At 41.0% G+C, this 12,945-nt stretch overlaps 1 protein-coding gene across 1 annotated transcript in view; it reads left to right on the forward strand.

Moving 5' to 3' along the window:
- The first annotated feature begins 6,243 nt into the window (after positions 1-6,243).
- Positions 6,244-12,945, forward strand: part of pcp4b (Purkinje cell protein 4b) — a 33,585-nt gene continuing 26,883 nt past the window's right edge. Inside the window, exon 1 of the mRNA XM_085795283.1 lies at positions 6,244-6,599. Coding sequence (XP_085651409.1) covers positions 6,591-6,599 — 9 coding nt within the window. The 5' untranslated portion in view covers positions 6,244-6,590. The remainder of the gene's footprint in view (positions 6,600-12,945) is intronic.

Consider the following 12,945-nt stretch of genomic DNA (forward strand, 5'->3'; position numbering starts at 1 on the left):
CCAGCAGCCTCATTGGCAATATTGAACAAAGATCTGCTGGAGAGAACGTCTAGTTTAAATGAGCCGAACGAGTAAAGAGCAGATACTGGTACCAAGTCAAAGTAAACAGTATTATCTGTGAGGTGTAATTGAAAACCATGGACACTTAATGCTGTTAGTACATATAGGGGGTCAGGATAACTGAAAGTAGCTGTTTGTAATTGCGGAGCTTCCTTCTGTGGTGTCTGAAATAACATAACGATAGTGATAAATCACTTCCCTCTGCTGCAGGGTGAATGTGTATGTGTGGACTGATTTGTATCGTGTGCTCGACTGTGCTCAATATATCTGACGATGTCCCCTGCAGTGTGCATCGACTATGAATGATACTTTACACTTAGCTTTTGTTGTTTATACCGTGTGTGCTGTGAAACTCTGTGAGCTGTCACCAAATCTGCTCCAGTGTCACAGAGACAAATCTGTCTGCGTCTTTTGTTCCCAGCAGTTCAAGGCACAGTGAATCATACTGAACATACACAATGATAAAAAGGGGGGGGGGGGGACTGAAACTTTTTCAGTTTTTCCATTCATACGTCTCTGGTTTTGCTTTTTCAATACAAGAACAAAATAACAGACTATTTGCAGAAAGCAGAAACATTGCTCACTTGATCATCAAGGTTTCAAAGGTCAAAAGTGTCTTACAGGGAAATTGATTTGATTCACATGTATATACGTATGTAAATGTTTTTTTTCCCTCAGCTCATAGAGCACACCTTCCTCACTCAGCATTTCTCATGTAGTCCATCTTATTTATCTGTGCTTTAGAATTGCAGATGACCTGAGGAGGCAAATCCCATTGGAGTTGGACAGAGCTCTCACTATAAGCTGTAGTGATACTGTGCAAAGATCTACAACCCTCCGCAGTTGTGTAATTGCTACAGAAGACCTGCAGTTTTTTTAGGTAGCAGTGTAAATATGAACATCTCTGTATGTGTGATATGTTTTATGTTGTGTTTTAGGAATGAAGACATATTCTATATAATACTCTTTCTGTCAACGAAATCCATCTCTCACTATGCAACCTTTCTGTCCTGTCTGTGATACTCTACCCACGACCTACTGATGTAAATCTCTGACAAAAGCTCTCACAGATGTTTAGTTTCAGTCTTTAAAAAGGCTGAAAATGTCCTTAAATGGTTGAACACTGTAGATTTCTACTAAACGTTCCTCAGACAAGAGTAAATAGTGCATTAGTTGGGGTCTATTTTCAGCTGTGGTATTACGGCAGCAGGACAGCTTATATGAGACTGATTCAAAATAAACTACGTTTATCCATGTTTGTATTAATGAGCGAGTGAAGGACAACAGTGAAAACTTCATTGTGTTGGAAGCCTTGGTAATTCAAGTGCTAGTTAGGCATGTTATTGAGGTACTAGGACAGGAGGTGCTATCTTGAGATGAGTCTTCAAGAGATTCTCAAAGACAGAGAGGGATGCCCCTGCTCTGAGCTCATTTGATAGTTTGTTCCACCATCAGGGAACTATGTACGAGAGCAGTCTGGACTGTGATTGCCCTGTGTCCAGCAGGGACGGCAGTGCCAGACGGTATTCCTTTTGGAGGAACGCAGTGGCTGAGGAGGAGCTGGCTGAGTTCAAGAAGATGGATCTAGACCATAATTTTATCTGAAGACAAGCATCAACAAGTGCAGCATCAGAGAAGGATTGATCATCACCAAACATGAAACCCAGGTGTCACACTGCTGTGGCTGGGGTGACAGATGAAGAGGTGATTTTGATATTGGATCGTACAGCGGTAGATGGCACTCACTACCACCGACTGATCTACGTCTTCTCGTTAGATTAATTGAAAGATAAAATCATGATACCCATCATGGTTTTGGGTGACCAAAATTTGAGTTTTCATGTTGTAAAATTGCTGCTATAATGCACTAAAAGAACACACTTTTAGGATCATTCTCACAGTTTTCTCTTCACTGTTTATAGCAGTTTATTTTAATTCAATATGAAATAAATTCATAGATGTTTTAGAAATAAATATGCAACCGTCTCTTTATGTATTAACAAAAATACTTTTTTAAAACAATACCTTGTAAAACTTAAGCGACAATTAAGTGAACATGGTATATTTTGACACGGTTATTTATATCACTCATACTCGTATACTTTCCTCTGGGTTTGTGAGGGTGTTTATTTTTATCCACATCGCCCTGCAGTAAGAAGGACGCTGAGGTCACTCTCTTTGCTCCCATGTACTAACCTGCTGGGCCGAGGTTGGCTCCTTCAGACGGACAGAGATGAAAGGAAAAACCGCCCGTGCTCGAAATGCTCTCTATGTCTCCTTTAATAAAGATGAGATTGATTCTCTGTGCATCAGAGAGCCAGTGCATGCTCGACACAGGAGACATGTTGGAAGAACATGGTCGAACACACACTATGCGTTTGATGTCAGATAGCAGTCACATTATTTTATTTCTTCTTCGCCCAGTTAACAATCACTTATTTCATGTAATGACCACACATATTCTTGGTTTTCATAGCACGTAGTGGATTTTTTTCATTATCCAGCCTGAGTGCATGCATTTTTTCTCCTGCCTTTTATTCATTCAGATGGATTTGTTTGAATATGTTCATCTTACTCCTTGACAATAGCACACGTTTAGTGTCATTCTAACTCTTTTCTCTTACAATTGAAAAAAAAAACACTGATTCATAAAAATAGAAGTTGAAAAAAAAAGAAAACAAAGAGGAAGCAGTTTGGGTTTCAGGCATTTGTTGAGCACAAAAGAATCACATCATGTACTGTACTGTATGTGTTATATAATGTTATTGTGAAATTTTAAAACATAGGTCCACTGGGTGCATTTGTGGCTTCCAAACTAAAGTACTAGATTATCTAAAGTCCTGGAGAATAGTATGCAAAGGTCTACAAAAGGCCTAATTAACATACATTGGCATATACAGCTTGTGTCATCAACACACGCACAGTCAACTAAAAATAGATTTTATGCAACTCTCTGTGGGAGGAGTAGGCTATCTTCAACACAACAAAGCACAATAAAGGTGTTTCTCTGGAATAATTCATGAGTCCAAACCCTGATGGAAATACAACACAGCAGAATGAAAAATGTACAGAGGGGAGTGGAAATATAAAATACAGGCACATGAGATCTCACAGAAAGTTCAAAGAGACAGTCCACAACATATTACACCTATTGTTATTATTCATGGAAGAAAGAAACAGAGTCTGTTCAGGCACTGGACAGAAAGTTTAGTCTTCAATGTCAGCAACCATCTTCACCAGATCATTGAAGTGTTATAAAGACAACCATGTAATCAGATGTCACATGCATTTCAAAACTATGGACCATTTAATTGGGGACTGTTTAACTCAGGTAGCTATTGTAGTCAGGACAGAGGACTCAACACTGCCTCACACAATTTTCTTCATGTGTGTCCCCTTATTGTTCCCAACTGTCCAGAATTTTACTAAGCTAGCCTGCTATAGTAAACTCCCCTCTGGAAGGGTTGTCAGGAAAGTACGGCGGAAACAACTCAAGTCTGTTTTTATTTTTATTGTGAACACGCACACACACACACACACACAATAGCATTCACCCACTAAGTTAGTTAGCCTGCCTGCTCCAGCTACACTACTCGTGTTTTTTAACTAGGTTCTTGACTAGGTTGTAAACCTGTAATGTAAACACATGCACAAAATCCAGAATTAACTAATAATATTATACAAATATTCATATAGCATTATTTCTCGTTCACAGTTCTATTAATCATTACGCACCGACAAGGCGTACCGGTCCTGACGATAACTCAAATGAGAAAGAAAAAAGAGACTACTGTAGGCAACTGTGCCCTACGGTAAACTGCCCATGCTCCTCACACACAGTCTGGAGATTACAAAAACAACCTTAACATGCATCACTCATAATAATAAAGCAACAGTAACAGCAGCTGGAAAGTTCTACACCAACACAATCTTTTGGTCCTGACTTCAACATCACATCTTTTCCTCAGGTGGTGTTCACGGTCTCGAGAGGAAAACCCAGCTGTTGATCCTCACCGGACGTGCCTCTGCCTGTGCCACCGCCACCAAAGTGACAGACAGTGTACCTGCTTGTAAATGCTTCACTTGCTGTCTACCCTCTGGACAAAACAAGTCGTCTTCTGGTTTTTCCCTGATGTCTTCACTTCCTCAACTTTCATCATTTGACTCTTAATTGCCACTGTCAGACACTTTAACATTTGGTTATATAGCGCCAGGTGTCTAGGCACTTGATTTGCATCCTGATGCTTCGTCTAAATATCAAGGAGAGGATGGAGACTAAACAATTACGGTACTCAGCTTACTTTTATCTGAGAACAGATTCAGGAGGTCTAAAGAGTGAAAAAGTCCTAATCAGGAGGAGGTCAGGGTGGATGGATGAGTCAAGACTTTCATGCAGGAGAGTAGGGACTGGTTCTGGCGTGTTTCTGAAACATGTGTTAACTGAAATCATGTTGTTTTTCTAACCCTAACCAAGTACTTTCAGTGCCTAAACCTAATTAAGTAGTTTTGTGCTTAAGTATTTTTTGTGCCTAAGCCTAATGAAGACGTTTTTGCGTCTAAACCTAATGAAGTAGCTTTTTTGTTTTTGTCTCTGAATCTAATGGAGTAGTTGTGTACCTAAACCTAATGAAGTTGTTTTTGTGCCCAAACCTAATGGAGCCAAAACCTTTGATTTTGTAACCATGGTTACAATCAGTACTGGTACTCCCACTGTGTTTAATATGATAACCATCACAACCGAGGACCAGGAAACACTCACGAGGTAAAAAAATAAATAAAAAGACCTCTTTGGTTGAAGGACTTGTTGGGACTTGAAGATCCTAAAAATATGTATGCTATGTTTAAAATCTGTGCAAGCATAAAAGACTCAGCCTTTTGAAAATCAGCTTAATGTAAATTTGATTTTCAGTTTTGTTCCAAGTTTGTTCTTTTTGCATTTAAGCTCTATTTTCTGCACACAGCCAAACTGTGGAGTTGCGTGTGCTGACCAATTTCCCTAACCACATTGGGATTTAGTTAATGTCCCGTGCTGTATGTGTCCTGAATTCAGTGAAGGACACATACACATACACACACAGATATGATGCTACATTGCAGGCATCACAGATTGTGCTGTGCTTTGCTAACTTCATAAGCATCTACAAAAGCCTGGGTACCATCTGCTGCACTTGGCAATATAAAGCAACTTCCTTCCTTCCAACTCTCCTCAGCAGTGAAATTTAGGGACTATTTCTGCAGAACAAAAGAACCCCAAAAGCCATTTTCAGTGCAAATCCGCTCCAGCTTGTCAGCCACATTGACAGTTACCCAAAGACACAAGGGTCAGGTCAGTGCGGCAGAGATGTTAGGCTTCATTTGTAATCGGTTTCCTCTCCTCCCATCCATCAAGATTCCTCTGGGACTTCACTGGAGCTCCAGTGACAGTCCATAAGGAAGCCCAACAGCACTCCAATTGCATCCGCATCAGAGCTTCAGTCCTATTTCTCTTTGTCTGAAACTATTTCTTTTAAGATGTCCAGGAACATCGAGGTCACATCTGGATTTTGGATTTAAGGCGCTGCCTTTTGGTTAAAGGCTCAATTTGACAAACACTGTCCGTACTGAATTTTACAAATGGATGTAAGGATTTAGGACAAATGATAATTAGCTACCTTAATTTGTGAAACTGATGTTGAAGCGGGTGAAAAGGAGGGAATGGATATGGCTGGATGCTGTGGGACTGATGCAAAAGGATTAAGCCTGCTAGAAATACGCACCGTCCTTTCTGACAAAGCACCAGCTCTTTCTCTTTCAACCAAGAAATTTAATAATGTTAAAACACAAAGCTCAGTGTCCCTGACGCAATAAATTCAACATGCAGTTATTTGGGAATGTACCAGAGAAAATCTAATTAGCTTATTATACCACAGTAAACCTTTACTGCATACAATCAATCACAGTAAATGTGAATAGAAAGTCAGCAAACATCACAGTTTCTGATAAACGTAATCTGCTGAGATAAATACAAGATCCAGTGATGTCACATTCTTTTAACATTAGATTTTGTACAGACCAAGTGTAAACCCCTGTGTCTGAACATAATTCTACTTTAGAGGTTTTCTTATGAACCTCACACCCACACACCGCTGCACACACTCAGGTGGGAGTGACAATGCTACATGTTATGAAATAACAATTTCTATTGATGACTTGGTGACTGGCGCGTGAAATGCCTCCCAATGCACACATTTGTGAGCGGTGTGTTCATCAACAGGAGAGAGACGCCCCGTTTGGCTGATCATGATGAAAAAGAGCTTACACAGCGTATGAATATTTGAAGGAGTTGGGTGGTGACTTGGGAGACACATTTGCCCACGGCGTTCCTATTGGTTTATTGGTGACGTGATGACACGGAGGAGTTGGGCTTAACACTTTATAAAGCTTCTCTGTCCGCGGCGAGCCACTCTTTTAACGACCACCGCTGCTGAAACTTCTCATTTCGCAACTCACGTACTGGAAGCGGGCGAGCAACCTCGACACTACCCTCCATCATGAGCGAGGTAGGACTATTTTATGTTTTAAAAAAACAGAGACGCGTCGGGATTGACCAAATTACGCACGATCCGCGCGCTAATGCGCAGAGGGGACACATCGTAAACGAGAGATTTAGCGGCTGTTTGTCGACGGATTTCTCTTAACTAATGAGATTTCTCATCCGACGTTTGCTGTTGCAGCGCGGATATGTCTCATTACAGCGTCAGATGTTGCACAGCTGCTCCGTCAAAGCGCGCCGACCGGGGAACACCAGGGCGCACCAATGTGCCGAGGGTCACTCCCCGCACAAGTGACAGTTAGTGGATTTACGATAGATTATTTACTTTTCACGACAATGGTTCAGACCTACTTCACGCTCATGATGTGAACCCTATTGTAGACAAAGTGTTGCATTGTGTTTACTCTGTGTTGCGTTGTAACACAAACTAGAAAGAGAACACAATGTGGTGATAACGGAGTTCTGTACAAATTAGGAGGAAAGATAATTGGCGTGAACATCGCTCACTTTACTCTTAAAATCTGCAAAATTAATACAAATTACAATTTAAAGTCTCATATTTGTGGGAAAACAGCAACTAACTGACATGTTCTGCAGGTTGTTTGTTTGACAGCATGTAATTGCCAGTATATTGTGGCAGCGCAGGTGGACACACTCAGGTGACAGTGCCATAATGCTCCAGGTTTCTCTCGCTGTGTGAATAACGCAGTTAAGAGCATCAGGGATCTATCACTGCAGGGGGGTTGATGCTTGCAGTGGAAAACTGCTGTTAGGTTTTCCCACAGCTCACTTCCCCCTGCGATCCCATATAGTCACAGATGTTCAGCTCCATTCATCTGAAAGTAGTGGAGGATATTAATAGCGCGTTTTAATGGAGAGTGTTTATTCTGAGGGAAAAAAACCGCTCTAAAGTTCATTATTGATTCCCTGGAGAGTTCTGCTAATGTCACCACAAGTGTTTTAAGTTCCCGTTGATGTGGCTCTAATTTCGGAAATAAAAAGAGGCTGCACTTCACAAAATAATAAACCATGAATTATGTTTTAAAGACTATACTCATCTTATTTAGATAAATATTTTAATCAACACATCCGTTTTTTTCCTGCATGTCAGCTAAGTGTCTCTGTCATATCTTTGCTGTTTCCAAGTGACGACTACAGTGTTAGAGTAAAATTCAGGACCAGGCAGCAGATTATTGGATGTCACAAATATATTCAGTTCTGATCTAAATAAAAGGGATATAGGAACAACTCACTCAGACAATACAAGTTGCTTAGTTCAAATTCCACATATGTAATTATTTCATAGAACAAAAAAACCCCCCACAAATAGAAAAAAAAAAAGACTCAAATATTTTTTGAGAAAATCTTAATTGTGCTCGCCACAGCTGCTGCTGTTGATGTGACGCATGAAAAGAAGAGACACTGAACATGGATGACTTTGCCTTGACACTTGCCCTTCTTTGACACTGTAAGTAATGTAGCGAGTTCTGCTTCAGGAGAACAGAGAGCGTATGAAGCATTAACTGAAGTCACCAGTTTCTTATTTTGGAACATTTACGTGTGGTTGTGGGAGTAGTTTTGTTGAACATGATGGGTATACAGTGTATTTGCTTTTTGTGTTACATGCAAATTTGTCTTTGTCTAACCGCAAGGGTGTGTTGAAGTTAGGAAAACATACTGTGGGTGTAGATGTGTGCACAAAGGATAAGGACAAAGGCTGCAAGTCTGAGCAACGGCTGTAGATCCTCACACTTCAATCTCACCAGCGGCCGCTATCAAGTAGAAGTCTGTGTTAGTGGTGTTAAATCCTGCACTCTGATGGTATGTATAGGCTGTCATTCCCTCAAATGGACGGGCGGCAGTCATCAACATACCTCCCTGCGAGCTGTTTATGACAAGTCATTCACCAGCCACCTCAATAAAAGATGAATTTAGGGTGCGCGCAGACAACAGGAGCTAAAACAGCTTCTGAATAATTGAATCCCTCACCAGCAGCAAAATCAGCCCGAGCCTTTTGTTTGTTAATAATGTGCAAAGTAAAGAGAAGCTGTCGTACCCTGCTGATTAGAAGAGGTGTAATTTTAGGGAGAACCATGCAGCCCTGGTGCGAAGGTCAGGAGGAGGAGGGGTTGATTTCTATCTGCTTAGCTGATATGTTTGGTCAAGTACTGTGCAGAGTGGAGTTGTTCTCCGTCAAAGTCATCAACGTATTCATTCTCCAAACTTGACTTGAGGCCAGTAACTGAAGCAAGAGCAGCTCAGCATGTTCTGGATGGATGAGTCTCGCAGTGGTCAGCAGCACTGCGGCGCTCCCACCCTCATCCCCATCACACTCTCCTCCCCTGCCCTCCCCACTCCCTTCATATACCTGCCCAGAACGAGTACCATGCTCTTATAAGGTAAGGTAATACTGTTACACGGTTTTACCCCTACATCTTTGATTTTTTTTTTAGATTTGGTCTCCTCTCTCTGGCTCTTTGCAAATGACGCAAGTCAACAACTTAAAAAAAAAAAAAACCCAGAGGAACAAGTCAAAAGTCCCGAAAGCTTCAGCCTTCCATCAGTGGTTTCATGTCAAAGGAGGAAAGAACAAACTGACAAGAGACTGAAAAGCTGTCAGGTGCTCCAGATGGTTGGAAACGGCTGACTCAGACACTTAAATACTTTCCTGTCGAATTGAGAAATAGAGTTTAAGCTACTGACATGGTTACTAACCGTCATGTCAGTCAGTCGGCAACTTCCTGAGGTGTTGTGTGCTACTGCTCCCTATCTGAGCAGTGCTGCGCTCACCACTTTGATTCTCCTGGATTACAGAGCAACGTTTAGCCATTTAGACACGTGAAGTAGACTTGGTGAGATTAAATAAAACTCTGCAGCACTTTTTCCACAAACGCAGCACCATCACCTCAATGACTGTTATTGTCTAAGCAGCGTTGCATTCACACAGTGTTGACAAAAGAACAGGAAAGCCTCCTCACCTAACCTGCTCTTAGTCTTCTAGTTGTAAACAAACAGTGTTACTATCAGATTGCATGTAAATATAACCCACTGGTTTTAACTCCATCGTTGGTTGCGGCTATACTGTTGCTGGCCTGAAGACGACACCACATTATGCAAGAATCGAAGGCATGACACAACATGGTGTCTGTCTCACCACGCACAAGCATTGATCCCAAAGTAGAATAAAGGTGCAACACTCCTGCCTCAGAGAGGTTGTGTAATAGGGGCATTAAAAAAAAAAAAAAAAAATTCCCAAGACTGAAATATTGAGAATATCTTACAGCAACAATATCTCCACGTTGGAGGCTAGTGTTGGTGTTTTTTTCTGACTCAGTATGACATAAACACAGCATGAGCCTGACCATGAACCAGCTGTAACATCAGCCATCTGTAACAAAGCAAAACCCTTACACTTGTTAAACATTACAGATTAAAGCAAAGACACCAGCAGTGGAGTTTCCATTCAAGATAGATATATTTCGCTGTTGTGTTTTTTTTTATTTTATCATATCTTATTTTTTACAGTTGCCTGTAGGTGGTCAGTGCATTTAGGTAACTTTGCACTGAGAAGCCACAGTTAAGAGTTATTGCACATTTCATGGTGCAATATCGAAGGGTACTTGAACTCATGGTGACTCACGGGTATTTTCAGACTACAAAATCACACACTGCTGTTTTATTCCCGCAGTCACTGACTCATAACTTTGCCATCTTCAAGCCAAAACAGCTCGCATGGCGGCAGCCCATCTCTAGTTTCTGCACCTTCCTATGAGAATTTGTTTTTCTGCCACCGTCCCATCAGCATCGTCAGCACTCTCTCAAACTTTGAGAACGGGCTCTAAATTAAGTCCATGATATTCTTAGATCTTATTGATCTTACTTTGGCACCTCCTATCCATATTCTGCTTTGAGCTAATTAAGATCAAAGGGGCGTTGTTACAAACTGCTGTAATGCAGTGCACCAACACAGATGTGATTGGTGTGCTCGTAAGAATGTCTATGTAAGATCTGGACGTATGAGTGCGTGTGCGTTGGTATTTACATTCGTACACATGTGGAACCATGACGCAGCTGCATGTGAAGCTGCAGACTCTTGGTCCTTTATCAACCATTCATTTTATGATCAGCATCATCTTTTGAACAAGTTGGCCCAGCTGGGAATGGGCAAGAACGCTAATTAGCTTGATTAGAAATTAGCATAGACTTAGCCTTGATTGGCTGCCAGATCATTATTACAAGTACCAGCTTCTTGGGAGATTTAGAGTTTTTAATGATAAGAAAAGCCTTTGGTCATGTGGATGACTGCAGTGAGAAATCATACGCAGTTTTCAGCCTATACTCTGAATTAGCCCTGCCTTACTTTGAACTTGGCTGAATTCAACAGCCGCTAGAAAAGAGACATAAATTTGACAGAAAAAGCCGTTTAATCCACTTTAGGCAGAGATTGGAATTTCTGTAAGTACTTTGACTGAAATAACCCCAACCAGGGAAGTAACCATGAGGTCATCACGTTAACAGTCAGCACAAATCAGGCACCTCTGTATAGCCTGACAGTTTTTAGGAGGTTGAGACCTTTGCTTACTTTGCAAAGTGAACCTATTGTACTGGCTATCAGTGAATATCAATTATTATAGTATAGACCTGACATATCTTTCTTCACCAAATATCATTGTATCAAGAGGACAACTGACCACACTTAATCATATTGGACGACAATCTGCTTGGTGTTTTGAGGCAACAACTTCCCTCCTCCTTTTATTCTACTGTAATACTGGACTGACATCTTCACACATCATCAGCCTCCCAGTCCTCAGATTGGATTGTATGATACTATTCAAGAAGCCGCTCAACACTGAGCTTTGGGTATGAAATGTAACAGGATTTGTGATAAATCCACCGTCTTAAATGTCGCTAGAGGAAAGAGGATGCATTTTCCACTTCAGTTTGATGCATCGTGTTTATTAAAGCCGCAGGAGTCATGACATCCATTTTCATCTGTGGTCATCATTATCTGGGGTAGATGTCAGGAAATGCTTTGGGGAATGCCTGTTTGCCCCGTCTATTTTGGTGGTCTCAACACTTTCTATCTCAGAGTTCAAGCTTTTCTTCTCCATCCCATTTTAAAACTGTCATCAGCGGGTTTTAACCATGAGTAATGCGAGAAACTTAATCTTGGATGATGCACACTGTATCTGAGTGCAGAAATCTGTGTTTATAGCCGGGGGAGGCCAAATAAGTCTGTCCTAGAGACTGGTAAACTTACAACAGGAAGTGGTCTGGCCTTACGTTTGAATATTAAGCAGCTTTAGTGCGTGTACTGCTGGATTAGTGGACTTTTGTGGATTGTGCGGATCTGTTGTGTCGTGGCCTCCACTGTTGTCAGTCACATTCTTGTTTGCTGTCCAACAGGCAGATGGACCACACTTTGAGAGATTGTTTTTCATGCTAATGGGTTAAATTGGCATGGCTCTGTAAATGGACTAAAACGCAAACTCACAGACACAAATACTCATCCAGTTGTGATTTAATACTGTCCATCTGTCACTGCTGTTGTTTAATGGACTGTCTAATGAAAGCACTTTGATGCCTTCTACAGATGTTTGTCCTGTCAAAGTGGTTTTAATGTTACGGACAGTTACACAGAAATTACATCACATCATGATACTGTAGCTTGCAACTAAGAAAATGCCAGAGCTGCCTCAAATTAAAAGCTTTAGAAGTTTCTTTTAACAATATAAATAATTCTATTATTCCCATTGTAGAACAATCACAACAATCATCCGACAATACTAGCCTATTTATTATCTTAATGTTGATTGTAACAGGTTTAGTTTGCCCTGTGAGTCTAATCAACAAACACTCCATCAACCAACACGATCCTTATCAACAGCAAAGAAGATATGAATGGCAATTTACTCAACTGCAGCATCATAAATCACTTGGACCGGTGCCGAACACACAGTGAAACTATTACACACAGGGTGGCTAAGTGACTGGGATGAAAACACTTTTTGTAATGCATGCGTGGCTGTTGTCTGATTATTATGCAGCCGTAAATTCACCAGCTGTGTACACAGGGCTGACGGGGACCTGTTTCTCAGTTTCATGGACTGTGTCTTGCAGATGCAATTCACAACGTAAAGTGAATCAATAAAATACATTGACATCTTTATTTAGCCTGTTGCTCCGGTGAAGTGCTTTGGAGGGTGTTTACAAACCTCTTCGACATCCTGCAGCTGATGGATGAGTTGGTATCGGATTAAACCTGCATGTTAAAAAAGAAACATGCTCAAAAAAGTGTCTGCTTTTGACACGGATGGAAAGTCATGATCAACTTAAGACATCAAACATTA

This window comes from Trachurus japonicus, chromosome 13, assembly GCF_045865225.1.
Source record: "Trachurus japonicus isolate A0001 chromosome 13, Traja_1.0".
NCBI classification, from domain to species: Eukaryota; Metazoa; Chordata; class Actinopteri; order Carangiformes; family Carangidae; genus Trachurus; species Trachurus japonicus.